The 16,121-nt window shown below is 42.5% G+C and overlaps 1 protein-coding gene across 1 annotated transcript in view; it reads right to left on the reverse strand.

Moving 5' to 3' along the window:
• The window catches only part of Ankfn1 (ankyrin repeat and fibronectin type III domain containing 1), a 176,182-nt gene that overhangs the window by 143,509 nt on the left and 16,552 nt on the right, over positions 1-16,121 (reverse strand). Inside the window, exons 2-3 of the mRNA XM_045159868.1 lie at positions 12,753-12,954; positions 7,994-8,204 (exon numbers count right to left, since the gene is read on the reverse strand). Of these exons, the coding sequence (XP_045015803.1) occupies positions 7,994-8,204; positions 12,753-12,938 (397 nt within the window). The 5' untranslated portion in view covers positions 12,939-12,954. The remainder of the gene's footprint in view (positions 1-7,993; positions 8,205-12,752; positions 12,955-16,121) is intronic.

Consider the following 16,121-nt stretch of genomic DNA (forward strand, 5'->3'; position numbering starts at 1 on the left):
AAGCTCTGGGTTCAAGACAGCCTCAAAACTAAGATGGAGAGTGATTGAGGAAGACACCTGGTAGCAACATCTGGCCTCCATATAAATATGCACACACCCCAGCCCACACACATGCTAACATGCATACACAGCCTACCACATATGCATATGCAATAAAAAATATAAATAAAAATAAAGAGACTTAGTTGTTGCAGCTAGCTTCATGTTGCTAGCAGAAAACACCTGACCAAAAACAGCTTATAGAAGAAAAGGGTTTTTTTTTTTTTTTTGGCTTACAGACTTGAGGGGAAACTCTATAAAGGTAGGGGAAAACAATGTTGTGAACAGAGGATGGATATCACCTCCTAGCTAACATTAGGTGGACAACAACAGTAGAAGAGTGTTCCAAACATTGGAAAGGAAGAGCTGGCTATAACACCCACAAGTCAGCCCCCAGCAATGCGTCACCTCCATGAGGCTCCAGTTCCCAAATTGCCACCAGCTGGGGACCTAGCATTCTGAACACATAAGTTTATGGGGGAACACCTGAATCAAATCACCATATTAGGCATAGAAAGGTTAAAGATTTTTCTTATAACCATAAAGTGTCAGATGTGGGCTTTGAGGGCAGAACTCTTTGAATATAGACATTAAAATTTTGGCCCATGCTAAGAATTTAAAAGCTATGCCCACATGTTTTTTTCTGTTGTGTTGTGGTGAGTAGGTATTAACATCCATGGGAACAGTTTGGTTATCCTCTAGACTGGGTAACAATGAGTATGTACAGGAACCTACATAGTAAATACGCATATGTGAACACAGATGAGCTGGGTGCTCAATCGAGGACATCTCTGAACTTCATTTGTAATGTTTGGTCTTTGACAAGAACTTATTCCATGTTCCATGCATATTTAAAAATACAAAATAAAAGATAACTATCAAAGGAATGAAATCCTGCTACTTACCCACAAACTGGATGAAATTGGGAGGCATCCTGCTAAGGGCAAGAAGCTAGGCATGGAAAGATACAAATATCATGTGAACACATGTGTATATAGAATATAAAAATGTCAAATTAATGGAGTCAAATGATAGCTGCTAGGTACTTGTTGATGGGAGAGATAAGGGTAATCAAAGGGTTTAAACTTCCAGTTATAAGATTTACAAGTTCCAGGAATCTAAGATATAGCATAGGTGATGATGGGTGTGCTTGTTAATTTGATTGTGATATGTCAACTCATCATGCACCTTGAATGTGTATGTTTTACTTGCAAATTAAACTTATTGAGGTTAAGGAATATACCAATTGTCTATGTTGAAGAGCAGGTGACTGCAACATAGGCTGAAGCTGCCTGATATTTATTTGAAACATAAAAAAGTTTATTTACTCAATATTAGATAAAATTATTCCTCTCACAAGAAATAGTATACTTATTTATTTCCAAAGACATAGGTTTGGGATTCACTTAACTTAATCAGGAAAATATTGAGTGAGTGCAGTGTTCAGTGAAAGACAGGCCTTGCTCTTGGTGGAGTTTATGTTCTATTGCAGCAGAGACAGAAAACAAGCAAAAAAAAAAAAAAAAAAGAAAAGAAAAAAAAAAGAAAGAAAGCATTAAGAAAAACAGGAGCTGGAAAGATGGCTCGGTCAGTAAAGTGTTTATTGCCATGAGCTTGAGGACCTGGTTCAGATCCCTGGCACCCATGTGAAAGTCAGGTGTGGCCGTGCATGCCTGTAATCCCAGGGCTGGGGATGCAGTGACAGGAAGATCCCTTGGGCCATCCTGGTTAGTTAATCTAGCTGAATTAGTGAGTGTTTGGCTCAGTGAGAGATGCTGTCTCAAAAAATAAAGCAGAGAACAACTGAGGAGGAGACACCTGACATTGACCTGTGGCTTGTACATGCACATGTGCATACACACACACACACGTGCACATGCATGTACAAGCACATGCACACCATTTGTAACACACACACACATTGAAAAATAGTGAAAAGTCAAAGAACAGGGGATGCTTCCCTCTGTGGCCTATGACCTTCCAAACCATAGACTTGGTTCTCAGAACCAGGTATGAATTCTCTCTGATCAAGCAGGCCTCATATACAATCTGGAGCGGTTGGTTAACATCTGATCCTACATGCCACTATTGCACCTGTGTGGCCCCTTGATTTTGTAGCTTGTAGGATCCATGACTTGTTCACACAGTTTCTGACCATTATCACCCAGCACCTCACATAACACTTTGCAGTTAGAGTAGGGAGCTGCCTTTCATGCCAGTTCTAGCATGATCTCTCAGTGTCCTGTGACCAGAGCCTGTAGTGTCTTCAGCAATAGAATCTTACATTTGGATCTGTTTGGTAACCCAGGGTTATGTTGGAAACTATAACAGAGTGACTTTTTAGAATATGCAAGTGGTGGCTGGAGACAGCCTTTCTTGAAGATGTTATATATACGTGGCAATAGGACTGCTAAGAATTTGACCATGTAGTGATCAGGATTCAAAGCCTTCAAGTCTTTCAGGGAGAGCAGACAGCCAGTGCAAAGCCCCTGTGGCAAGATGGCATGGACTGTGCACGGAATAGAGGGTGGCTTGTGTAGCAGAGACACACACTGTAGGAGAAGGGCTTAGAAGAGCACTCTGTAAGGGAGGGTGAAGGTCTATACCCCCATTTTAACAAAGCTGATAAGAATATTTAGGGGTCATTAAAGTGACCTGTTTCTGATTCCTTTTTTTTTTTTTCATATTATTAATGGCTGCAAATCTTTGTCCTTTGAGAGTGAATTTGACATTAGGAAAACTCTCTAAATTACTTCAAGCCCAGACTGGGGACCACAGAGAGCGATGATGCTGGGTAATGCTGTTGTGGAACAAAAATCAGGTGTGACTAAGCAATAAGTCTGACTTTCCCATGCCCAGACTCTGAGGACAATTCCAAACTTGTTCAGAGCAATGGCAGCACTGTTGGAGTGAGCACGGGGTCTCCCAGGAGGACCCTGTTAAAGTCTCACATGCGCTCAGGTTGCAGACTTTCTGCTCTGTTTGTTTACACAAAGCCAGCCTCATTAGCTGATAGTCACACCTCTTACACACAGCCTGTCCAGTCTCAGCGCTAACATGTCCCTCTGGCTACTGACTGCAGAAATAAAGGCTGCATCGCAACACAGGGGTCTGTACCGTCTGCAAGTGATCTCTGTAGTGGCATTGTATGAAACTGCTGAACATGGGTCATGCCGGGATCACCTGAAAGGAGGGAAGGTCTGGGTTCACTGTACAGCAGGAGGGGAGAGGGCCAGAGAGACAGAGGATGCAGCCAAGGGAAGGGGCAGGAAAGCTCAACTTGAAGAGCATCCCATAGTCTTACCAGTCTGCATCTTGAAACAGTGAAAAATGAAAACTAACCTGGTATGCTGGCAAGCAAACACAGCAACAGTGTGTGGAAAATTCCGGAGTGGCAATGACCAAAGGAACTCAACAACAGGAGTTCCTGGAGAGCCAAAGGCTTTTCCTCACATCGTGTGTGTTGTGTGTGTGTGTGTTTCTGTCCACTACTCATAACTAATACAATGTGTGTGCACATACTGAAGCTCGGAATCTGTGACTGCTGGACAGCAGTGTAAGATGCAGGCGTCAGGAAGGAGGACACTTTCACTGAAGGGCTGGGCAGAAGTCTCAGTCAGTGAAGTGCTTGCTGAGCAAGTTTGAAGATGAACGTTTGGATCCAAGCTGGGTGTGATAACATGGGTCTGCACCTGTAACCTCTGTGCTGAAGATGCAGAGCCAGAAGGGTTCTCAGGCTTGCTGGCTGTTACAGTGAACGTCAGGCTCAGCCACAGAACTCGTCTCAAAAAAAGGTGGTGAGAGCCAGGCGTGGCGGTGCACGCCTTTAATCCCAGCACTCGGGAGGCAGAGGTAGGAGGAGCGCCATTACTTCGAGGCTACCCTGAGACTACAGAGTTAGTTCCAAGTCAGCCTGAGCCAGAGTGAGACCCTACCTCGAACAAACAAACAAACAAACAAACAAACAAATAAACAAACAAACAAACAAAAGATTAATGAGGTGGTGAGGATTAGAAGGTGGGGAGGTGGAGACAGGAGGACTCCTCCAGGCTTGCTGGCCAGCTGGTCTAGCTGAATCAGTGAGTACCAGGTTCAATGTGAGAATCTCTCTCAAAAATAAGGTGTAGAAGCTGGGTGTGGTGGGACATACCTTTAATCCCAGCACTTGGGAGGCAGAGGTAGGAGGATCACCATGAGTTTGAGGCCACCCTGAGACTACATAGTGAATTCCAGGTGAGCCTGAGCTGGAGTGAGACCCTACCTTTTAAAATCAAAAAAAGAAAGAAAAAAAATAAGGTGCAGAGCAATTGAGGAAGACACGTGTACATGTACTCAAGCCTATAATGCACACTATACACCCATATATGTACACACACACACACACACACCACACACGGTTTGATAATACCATGCGTTCACACATATCCAGAGGTCTTGAAATACATCCCTTTTGGACAGGATGGATTAGTACGCTCCTGTCACTTGCCTACAGAAAACAGTTGCTGAATAAAGATAGAAGTTTCATCTACTCATTGGGCTGGGCTGCTACATGGATTTACACTGAGCGGATATGCAAGTCTCAGTGGAAACTTCGGACACTCACTCTGTGCATGCAGAAGAGCATGTGACTGAATGTCGAGCCATGTTCAGCACAGTTCCATCTGGATCCATCATCCGGGCACTAACAACTACAAGGCAGGCCTGACATACAGCCTGGGATGCAATTACCAAAGCCAACTGGGTTGTTGTGATTCCTGCTAAGACATGGGGAGAATCACAGAGCATGCTCATGTTGGGATCCTTGATTGGCAGAGTGAAAAGGGTAATAACTGGTTTTCAGGAGGAACGACACAGCGAAGAGGAGAAAAGGTGAGCATGCATCCCAGAAACCTTGCATTTTGCTCTGCAGCATTTGATAGCCATTAGAAGAGAGCAGACTGAGATGCAGGGAAGGAAAGCACAGAGTCTCTACTGTGCAACGGTGAGTTGTGAAAGCCAAACCCAGGTTCATGTCGTGGTTCCACCAATTGTTTGCCCTTCAGTGTTCAGCTAATGGTTTGACTTTTCTCATTCTAGTTTCTTCATTGGTAAAATGAGAAAAGTTACTTCTCCCTTACAAGTCAGGTGTGAGGATCAGGTGAGATGATGTCAAGTGGAAACATCTCTTTTTTTTTGCATGTGTAAAACACCCAAGGAACTTAAGACCTTGTGACCTTTCTTCTTCACATGAGCCTTTTCTGGCTTCTTGGGGGACACAGGTTGTAGGAGGTGTCTGCCTCTTGGTTCTGGATGGCAGACTTGAGTTTTTCTTCTGGGAGAGCTCATGGTCATGAACAGTCAAAGAAGCAAGTCTATCTCTTTGGTGCTTGATTTAGAAAGTAAACTAAAAGTTCACGAAAACCTTGGACTCTTCTGTCCTGCCTCCAAACAAACGGCACCTTGGTGCACAAAGCGGAACAAATGGAATGCACCATAGTGTTTTGGCAAACAGTGGGGAGGGGAAGATGCAGGGACTGAGGCCCAGAGCCCTTCATATTAGCCACTTAGAAAGACAGTAAATTCACATAGAAGGACCTCAGGTATTGGCAGCTCACAGACTTAGGTTTGAGTCGCGGACTATTCTGTTGTAGATGTGTAACCTTCAGTCAGTCATTCAACTTCTCAGAATCCCAAATTCAACATCTTGAAAAAAAACTGGGTTAAGAACTTCTTACTGAAAGGTTAGTGTTAAAAACCAGAGGTAAGGGCTGCAGATATGGATTAATGGTTAAAGTGCTTGCTTGCTATGCTAAAGGACCCAGGTTCAACTTGCCGGGACCCACATAAGCCAGATGCACTAGGTGGCACATATGTCTGGAGTTCATTTACAGTGGCTGAAGGCTCTGGCATGCCCATTCTCTCTCTTTCTCCCCCCCCCCTTCCTCTTTCTCTCTCTTTCAAGTAAATAAAATAAAATAAAATAAAATAAAATAAAATAAACAGAGATAATATGTATGGAGAGCTTATAGGCACTCAATCAATATGCTTTGCCAGTTTGAGACCTGAGCTTGTATCTCACTGTTCTTTCCTTGTGACTTTGTGATAGAAACATGGTTTTCATTACAGAGGGAGAAGGAAAATCAGGGACCTTGAACAAATTTGTCTTTGGTTTACTAGATAGTGCTAGAGTTCTTTTTAGGGGTACGTGTTTTGTGTGTGTGTGTGTGTGTGTGTGTGTGTGTGTGTGTGTGTGTGTGTATTCCTATGTATGTGGCCAAATGCTTTTGCAGATGCACAGCAATGTGCGTATATGTGTGGGGCTAGAAGTAAAGTTGTATTTATCTATCATTTTCCACCTTAATCTTTGAAGCAGGGTCTCTTGCTGGACCTGGGACTCATTGACTTAGCTAGTCTGGCTGGCCAGTAGGCCCCAGAAATTCCCTGTCAGCACTGGGCAGATAGGAGTGTACCACAATGCTGAGATGTTTCTATGCATAGGTTCTGGGGATCTGAACTCTGGTCCTCATGAATGTATGTCAAGCACTTTACCCACTGAGCCATCTCTCCCGTCCCAGTAATTGAGTCCTGTTCTGGAAATTTAAGTATGCATGATGGACGAGGGGGCGTTGGACCTCAGGAGCCTTACTGTTCCCAGGGAAAATGCAGACCTCTTTATAGCGTCTCAGGTAAGGAGGACTTATGTTTCATCCGGGCCAGGACACGACGGCTGTGGCAACATGGACATGAATGGCTCCCTTGTTCCTACAGAATGGGGCTTAGTCTGCATTCTCCATGTCCAGACCCTCCGATTCTCTCTCCACCCCTCTCTCTATGAATCTCTGAGACCTACATTATTGCAAATGAATGAGAAGGCAGTAAAGATCCCTTTCAATGTATTACATCCTTTTAGCCCATCTCTCCAAATCTTTCAAAGCCCCTATTCTATAGAGCCCACTTTTCCCACTCTCCCAGACATGGATGTGGTGAGCTTGTTGTTTTTAAAATAGTTTTCTGATACAAGTGTCTCTCTCTGTACCTACTCCTGAGGAAATGAGAAGTGATCTTTAATTATAATGTTGCTTACTTCTCTTTTAGCCCTCAGAGTCTCACCATTTGGACATAAGTGAATCAGTATTATTATTGCAACAGTTTGATGAGTTTACTTTTTTCTTCCAGGAAACATAAAAACTGAGTCATTATGGCCAGTGGATCAAAGAATTTGTACTAAGGGGAATGCAAGGACCTGCTTCCTAGTGCTGTGAGGATTGAGGGAGTCAATTCACACGAGGTACCCAGAACCCAGACTGGCCCTGGCTGGATGCTGATAGATCTCATCCCATCCTCGCTGGCCCCAGAGTACTTACCTCTTCAAAGGATGATCATGGACCTATATTCAAATAGGTAAGGAAAGAAACCAAAGAAAAATACTACACATGATTTTTTTACCCAATGTCTAGAATAGGCAAACCAGTAAAATCAGAAAATTGGTGATTGCTCTAGAGTTGGGAGTTGGGAGGTGATTGGAGAGGCAAAAGTCAAGGGTATGAGATTTCTTTTTTGAGGCTGGTGAAATGATTATAGTGGTGGATATAAAGGACTATCTATCTAAGTACCTATCATCTATCAATTGCTTAGCATCTACCATCTATCTATTGATCATCTATCCATTACTTGGCGTCTATGTACCATCCATCTGTCTACCTACCTATTATTTAGCATCTATCATCTATCTATCTATCTATCTATCTATCTATCTATCTATCTATCTATCTATCTATCTTCATCATCATCATCATCTATGTCTATATCATCTTACGTATCTATCATATCTATTTACCATCTGTTTGTCCTTTATAAGTGGACTGTGCTGAGCCAAACATTCCTGCTTTGAAGTCAACCATGGTTGTGTCAGTCAGTGGCATTGAGCAAAGGTGTGACTCGAATAGCTTGGGCTTTCATGCTTGGCTTTACTTACAATGTGGACTTTCTCGGGCCCCGGTTCTCAGAAGAATTCTAGCAATCGGCACATTGTTGGTCATGATGGCAATGTCCAGGGGCGTTAGTCCCTCACTGTTGGGTGTGTTGAGGTCTAGTTCTTCCGGCGTGTACTGATAAAGGAGGAGCTGCACGGCGTCCAGGTCTTGCTGCTCAACAGCCTCAAACATGGCTTCATTGCCCTGGAAATTCTAAAGGACAGTGAATGCTGGTTAAACCATGCCACAGACCAGTGTCTCTTTGTGGCTTGGCCAGTGTAAATCTGAGAGCTTGCTCCAAGATGAACATTGTACTGGCCCTTCCCCCCTTGCTTTCTAATGGGCCTTTGACTAGATAATACAGATGCACTGATACAATATGGTATTGGATGGCCTGGCCCAGTCTGTAAGTAAGTGTGAAAACCAGTTCTTTTCAAGCCAGTGTTCTATGGGAAAGACACTGTTTGATAGGCCATTAAAAGATACTCTTGAACATCAGAGTAAGCCCAGCTGCCCCATTCTTCACTGCAGCACCTCTTAGGGCCTTTACTCATGTTAATGTCTATCTTGTTATAGTTCACTTTATTCCTGGAATACTACAGAACACGTCTAGGGAAATGTTAGCGTAGATAATGTCAGTACAAATAGTTTTAACTATGACTCTGTATAAGAGTACACTGTGTTTCCTTCACTGCTTTCCCTCCCTCCCCTTTCCCAGGTGTTGCCATGTCTTGTCTTGAACCCGGTGATCAGCTGTCTGCTGCTAGTTTGGTCTCCTCAGCTCAGGCTCCATACTGTTACAAGAATAATCTTCCTACAATGTAGATGTTGCCTGTCACTTCCCTATTTACAGACTTCAGATAGCTTCACACTGTCTATGGGCTGGTTTTCACATTCCTAGAGGCACCTTTTGATGGTTAATTTTACTTTTACTATTTATTTATTCAACAGAGAGGGAAGGAGGGAGAGAGTGAGAGAAAGATAGAGGGACAGAATGGCATGCCAGGGCCTAATGCTTCTGTAAATGAACTCTACACACACACACTGTCTGTGCATCTTACATGGGTACTGGGGAATTGAACTTGGGTTGTTTAGCTTTGCAGGCAAGTACCTTAACTGATGATCCATTCCAACTAGCTTCAATAATGGTTAATTTTGATTGTCAACTTGGTTGGGTTAAGAAATGCTTGGAGTATCAGTAAACCATCTCTCAGTGTATCTGTGAGAAATAATTTCTAGAGATAATTAGATCATGAGGGTTCTTATCTAGTCAATGGATTAATATTTTTTATCAAGTCAGAGAGTGGGGCCATTACTGGGAAATGGTAAAAGGTAGGAAGTGGATCCTACTTGGAGGAAGTAAGTTACTGGGGGTGTGTCTTTGGGGCTGTATCTTTCCCTTGCCTCTTCCCGTATGCCCCTTCTTTCTACCTCCCTCATCCACCAAGAAGTGGAGAATGGCCTTCACATTCTTGTCCCCACCATGTTCTGTCCAAATGCATGGGGTCAAACAACCATGGGTTAAACTCTCTAGACCATGACCCCAAAATAAACCCTTTTTAACCTTAAGTTGTTACTATAGGTTTTTTGTTTGTTTGTTTTTTTAGGTGGGGTCTGATTCTAGCCCAGGCTGACCTGGAATTCACTGTCATCTCAGGCTGGCCACTTACAATGATCCTCCTATCTCTGCCTCCTGAGTGCTAGGATGAAAGGTTTGCACCACCATGCTCAGCAGAGAGAAAAACAGAATGGGAGCACCAGGGCCTCTGGCCACTGCAAACTAACTCCAGACACATGCGCCACCTTGTGCATCTTCGCGCTGTGGTGGATGGGTTTTACAGGCAAGTGCCTTGACCAGTGAGCCACCTCTCCAGCTCACCACGAGTTCCTTCTGCCACAGCTACGTAGCACATTCCCCTTGGTGCTCTTGTCCCACCTTTCTTAATGCAGACCCCAGTCATTAAATGCTTGACGTTTCTGAAGCCTGACAGGAAGGGCTGCAGTAGTCGTGTTCAGAGAGGGTTTCAGTGGCTGAGTGACTAATCGCTTGAGAGGATAGGAAGGTGAATATTTTTGAAATTCCATTCATCTATAGAAAAGTAGCTCTGGACAAGGTAGTTGTTCAGAAAAGTTTTTAATGATGAAAATGTGGTGTATATACAAATGGAATTCTTTTCAGCACTATGGAAAAATGAAATTATGAAAATTTCATGAACACGGATGGACTTGGAAAGAATCGTATTAAGTGAAGCAACCCCAGTGCAGGAAGACTGGAGCTACATGTTGTCTCAGACATGTGGAGCCTAGCTCATAATAGTTACAAGAATGTCTATGTAGGGGGCACATGTGAGTAAAACCCGTAAAGATAGAAGGATGCCCAAGAAGGGAGAGAGAGGTAAGTAGGAAAGGGAAGGGGAGGCAGAGGGAAGGTGAAAAGTCACATGTGACATGTAAACAGAAGGGGAGAGGATTTGTGGGAGGAGGATTGAGAGGGGGTCTGGGAAAAGAAGAGGGGATGAAAATCAACTAAAACAGATTGCTTTTTAAAGTACCAGAAGGAATGATGCCTAAATCTCTGTCTGCCAAGTAAAACATAAAATAAAATAGAAAATAAGGCACACACACACACAAACCAGTAATAAATAAAGAAGAGCTCCAGAACTCTGGAATTCTCTCTCCCTCCCTCCCTCCCTCCCTCCTCCTTCCCTCCCTCCCTCTCCCTCTCTCTCTCTCTCTCTCTCTCTCTCTCTCTCACACACACACACACACACACACACATATATATATATATATATATATTTTTTTTTTTTTTTTGAGGAAGGTTCACACTCTAGCCCAAGATGACTTGGAAATCACACTGTAGTCCTAGGCTGACCTTGAACTCAGTGATCCTCCTACTTCTGATTCTTGTGTGCTTGGATTAAAGGAGTACACCACCACACCCAGCACAAATACCTGTTTTTGTTGAAGATTGGGACAGCACTGTTTCCATATTTATTTAACGTCTTTCCTAACAATTGCTCTGCCTTCAGAAATGCTGAAATGCCATTGGTCTGGGCCTAGTGCCTGGGCAGTGGGGGCGTGGGGGCGTTACCTGAATTAGCACGTGGAAGAGTTTTCCATGACCAAATGCTTAGGCAGGCGGGTTTTATTTTCAGTCCCATCAAAGATCGATTCTCCCTATCCCAAGGCCATTGGTCAGCTCTAGCTTAAGTACATACCACAAAACAGGAACCCGAGGGAAATATGAGGTGATTATACAAATGGTTGTTTTGACAAAAGGAACCCAGGGGATAAGACTATTTGGATTTTCAGTTCTCTTGCTGTAAGACAATGTATTGAGTGGAAAAACGTTCTGTTCATAATATACCAAACTGAGGAGGGCTGACTGCTCTTGCTTAGGCTAAAACTTAACCACAGACACACCCTCCCAGGAGAGGAGTTTGAAATGAGAAAACATATTTAAAAACAAATGAATTCAAAGTCAAAACATTGTCTCGTCTACAGCGTGCATTCGTCTTTAGTTCTCAGCCTGTCTAATTTCTTTGTGTGTCACATTGATTTCCTCCTCCATGACTTTGTTGGCAAACTGTAGCTAGCTTTGATCTGGAATAGCTGGGACCCACTTCTGCTTTAAGCACAAACAAATGGAACCATTATGCCTCTGCAAAACTACCTTTGCTGAACATGTAGATATTGTGCCCTTAGCTTTTACTCACACTGAACAGAAAAGTACCAAGTGAGACTATCTCTAGCATGCTCTCTATGCCATTACAGTTACCCAGTTCATTAGGACATCTATTCAGGCCAGGAGACTTAGCAATAGAACCAAATTCATTTTTCCTAATGGGCTGATCCACTTTAATTATAAACAAAGAATGTTATAGCCTGCCTGGAAATTCAAAGACGAATGTAAAGGTAACTTTCAGGGACTATGTTTATCTAAGATTTTGGCATATATGTTTAGTTTCTCCATCATCATGTTTGTTTTTTATTTCCTAGTACTTTTCTTTTCTCTCATCTCATTATATAATAAACATGAATTATTTGCCTGGATTCTATTTTGAATGACTTTGAAAAGTAATGTGGAATACATATTAGAAACCCACAAATAACACTAATGCTATTATTTAGAAAGGCCTTAGTGCTCTCAGAAAGCTTATTTAATCTGAGACACTATATCTGTCAAGTTACTTTTTGTGTTGGGATTGAACCCAGGGCATGCTAGGCAAGCAACCTACCCATGAGACACACGCCCATTCATTCAAATTGCCACTATTTATTTATTTTATTTGTGAGTGTATGTGCACACCAGGGCCCCTTGCCACTGCAAACAAAGACCAGATGGTTTGTTTTTATGTCCAGTTTATATGGGTGACTTGAACCGGGTCAGTAGGCTTTGCAAGCAAGTCCCTTTAACCATTGAGCCACCTTCCCAGCTGGCTAAAACTGCTAATGTTTTGTTTTTTGTTTTTGAGGTTAGCGTCTTGGGTCTGTTCATGAAAGAAAAACTAGTGGAAAACAAAACAAAACAAAACAAAACAAGAAAGAACTTGTGGACAAAAGGAGAAATCTCACAACAGTTCAAACTTTGTACCAGTATAAATAGGTATAGTTCTCCCTTGCTCAATTTTGCTTGTGAAAACAGATAACGTAAAGGGATTAGTTTCAGGAATAAGTGTGGTTCAGCTTAGAATCTCCATAAACTGGAACCTCATGGAGCAAATGGAGCCCAGGCAAGAGCACAGAGGAGTCTGTTACCACCGAGGTCTTCCTGAGGCTGAGCCGGTCCGTTCTGGATCTGAAGTAGCTGTCGTCAAATGAAGAGTGGCTGCCCTTCAGCTTCTCCGAGAGGTTCCTGTACAGGCGCTTGGCAGCGTTGGGGGATGATGGGGTGCTGTGCTTCTTTGACTGAGAAAGATGCAAATTCTGCATCTGTTGGGTCATTTTCACACGGCCGTTCCTATGAAGAGGAGAACGAGATGTTTCATTGACACGATGGACTCAGACCTTGACGAAGAACTTCATCATCTCCAGCACCCATGCGGAGCCCTCGCACAATGCTCCATCTGGGAAGGACTTCCGTCAGCTTCTAGAGAAAGGTGGGCCTTGGAAAGGGTCTCGCTCTAGCCCAAGCTGAAACCCAGGAAAGAAAGCAGTTGGTCTGTGGCCACAGAGCTATGCGGTGGTGGGATTGAATGACCAGCTCTATTTTTATATAATTTACACATAAATTACATGCCATTGTTGTGAGCATTTGGATGCCTAGAGCCAAACAAGGTGTTATCTATAAGATAAATACTCCATATCTTTACAGTGGAATTACCTGCACACACTTACCTGGACAATGGGTTAAGTTTATGATTTTTGTATTGGGCTACGTTTTTCATAGCTATCCTGAGCCATGTATGGCCAGCTGGGAGCCCATTGGACATGCCTAATGGTATAGGAAGACTTGGAGTAGCTGACACATTTGTTGTAGAAAGTACTCATTGGATACTAAGAAAAAATGACATATAATAGGAACAACTGAAGGATTCACTGTCTCATCTTGCTTCTCAACTGAGTCCTGTATCCATCAATACCATCTAACTTTGATTTACACTTGTGTCAAAAAGAGAACCATCATCTCCATGACGTTATTAAATGTTTGTTGCAGTCAGGTTCCCATTGCTGGCAGGAATTACCTGACCAAGAGCAGCTTGTGGGGAAAAAAAAAAAGGGGTTTATTTTGGCTTACAGACTCCAGGGGAAGCTCCATCATGGCAGGGGAAATGACGACATGAGCAGAGGGTGGACATCAGCCCCTCTCCAACATCAAGTGGACAACAGCAGTAGGAGAGTGCGCCAAACACAGGAAAGGAGACACTGGCTATAAGACCCATAAGTCTACCCCCAACAATGCACTGCCTCCAGCAGGCGTTAATTTTCAAATTTCCACCAGCCAGGATCCTGGCATTCAGAACACCTAAGTTTATGGGGGTCACCTGAATCTAACCACCACAATGTTCTCAGCCAATCTCATCCAAGACCTCCTAGTTTCTTTCAAGATGGTTTGACTGAATTATTTTGGCCATGCCCATCAATCCTTTACAATCTCAGCTGAGGGGCCATGTTTACAATTAGATTGTATGTGGGAGTGTCTTTTTAGAAACCTTTATGATCTTTTAATTGTCTACCTTTTAAAAAATATTTTTAATTTATCTTATTTTTGTTTGAGAGAGACAGAAAGAGAGAAAGAATGGGCCCACCAGGGCTTCCAGCAAGTGTAAATGAACTCCAGATGAATGTGCCACTTTGTGCATCTGGCTTATGCTGGGGCATTAAACCTGAGTCTTTTGGCTTCTCAGCAAATGTCTTAACCAATAAACCATTTCTCTAGCCCTATCTGCCTTTTTTTTTTTTTTTTTTTTTTTGAGGTAGGGTCACACTCTATCCCAGGTGGACTTGGAATTTACTATGTAGTAGTCTCAGGGTGGACTCGAACATAAGGCAATCCTACCTCTGCCTCTGGAGTGCTGGGATTAAAGGTGTGCGCCACCATGTCCAACAATCTTTAATTATCATAAGGGTAGAAATGAAAAGGGTAGGTGATCTATCATTGCTTTCTTTTCATCTATAAGTCATCTTTGATTCAATAACAACTACAGGATTTCCTCTAATTTGGGTATCTTTCCATGAAGTTCCAGATGCAGATAGACTGGCTCACATGAGGACTGCCCTAACTTCTTTACTCATGTCTTCTGTCTCTAGCTGTTTCCTATAGCATTAATGCCCCAGGTCAGGCCATCTATCTTATTGCCATCATTATCCTTCCCAAAATAACTGCACATTCTTTCATATCTCCCACAATGCCCAGGAGCCCAGTAAATAAATTCTTGTCGATTGATCAAATTCCAGCTATTTGCCCTCTAACTGATGACACCTATCCACGTGGCCCCTTTTGTCCCTGCCTACCTCCATCTGTTCCTTTCCGTCAAGATAGGTTGACTTGCTCTGTTTTTCTCACTTCCTTCTCATATGCCCCCAGCTGTCCCTTCCTTCCAGTCTATACTTCAGTCTGTTTCCACTCTTCTGGCTTTCATCTTTCATTGTGTTTTCTTTCTCTCCTTTTATACTTAAATTTTATCAGATGAAAGATAATAAGAGAGACATTCTTCTGTTTCCTACTATAAATGTGAATGCTTCTCTCAACTAGGTGTGCTTTTGATTGCTTTTGCCCTTATGGAAAAGGACAAGCAATTGAGAATCATTAGGATTTGGTGAAGCCAATGTGAACCCTCATATTGTTACCTATAATGTATATGACTTTGGACATCTTGTTTAGATTCTTCGAGTTTATCTAATCATACTTAAGTTTATAGCAGAATATTTTGTCTGGAGTTGTGAGGATTGAATTAACTAACAAATAAAAATTACTATCTCGTTTGATGCATTTTGGCCACCCCCTAATAGTAGCAATTGTTAAGGTTAACTCCAAGCCTTTGTCTAAAACTAGAGGCACTAAGTGTACCATCATCATTCAGTTTTCTTTTTTGTTTTAAACTTTGCCTTGAATCTTCATGAACCTATTATACTATTTAATTTTTATTATGATAACATAAGTTTAGGAATTTTGGCACCTTTTTTCAGTAATATGTAGTAAAACTGAAATAGGAGGAACTTTCAGCTACTAGAGGGGAAAAGCAAAATAGACATAAGCCTACAAAAATAAAAACCACAACAAATAGAAAATATAAACTAAAGAAATAGGGCTGGGCTGTAGGGATGTCTTAGCAGTTAAGCGCTTGCCTGTGAAGCCTAAGGACCCCGGTTTGAGGCTCGATTCTCAGGACCCATGTTAGCCAGATGCACAAGGGGGCTCATGCATCTGGAGTTTGTTTGCAGTGGCTGGAGGCCCTGGCACGCCCATTTTCCCTCTCTCTCTCTCTCTCTCTCTTTCTCTCTCTCTCGGCCTCATTCTCTCTCTGTCTGGCCCTCTCAAATAAATAAAACATAAAAAATATTATAAAAAAAGAAATAGGGCTAAAATTGAATATATCTAGTAACACTCATTACTAAAATGTCTAGTTTTCCTAAAATGTGATTAAATTCTCCAATTGGAACTTAAAAAAATCTGTTTATAAGTGG

Source organism: Jaculus jaculus, chromosome 9, assembly GCF_020740685.1.
Source record: "Jaculus jaculus isolate mJacJac1 chromosome 9, mJacJac1.mat.Y.cur, whole genome shotgun sequence".
Classification (NCBI taxonomy): Eukaryota; Metazoa; Chordata; class Mammalia; order Rodentia; family Dipodidae; genus Jaculus; species Jaculus jaculus.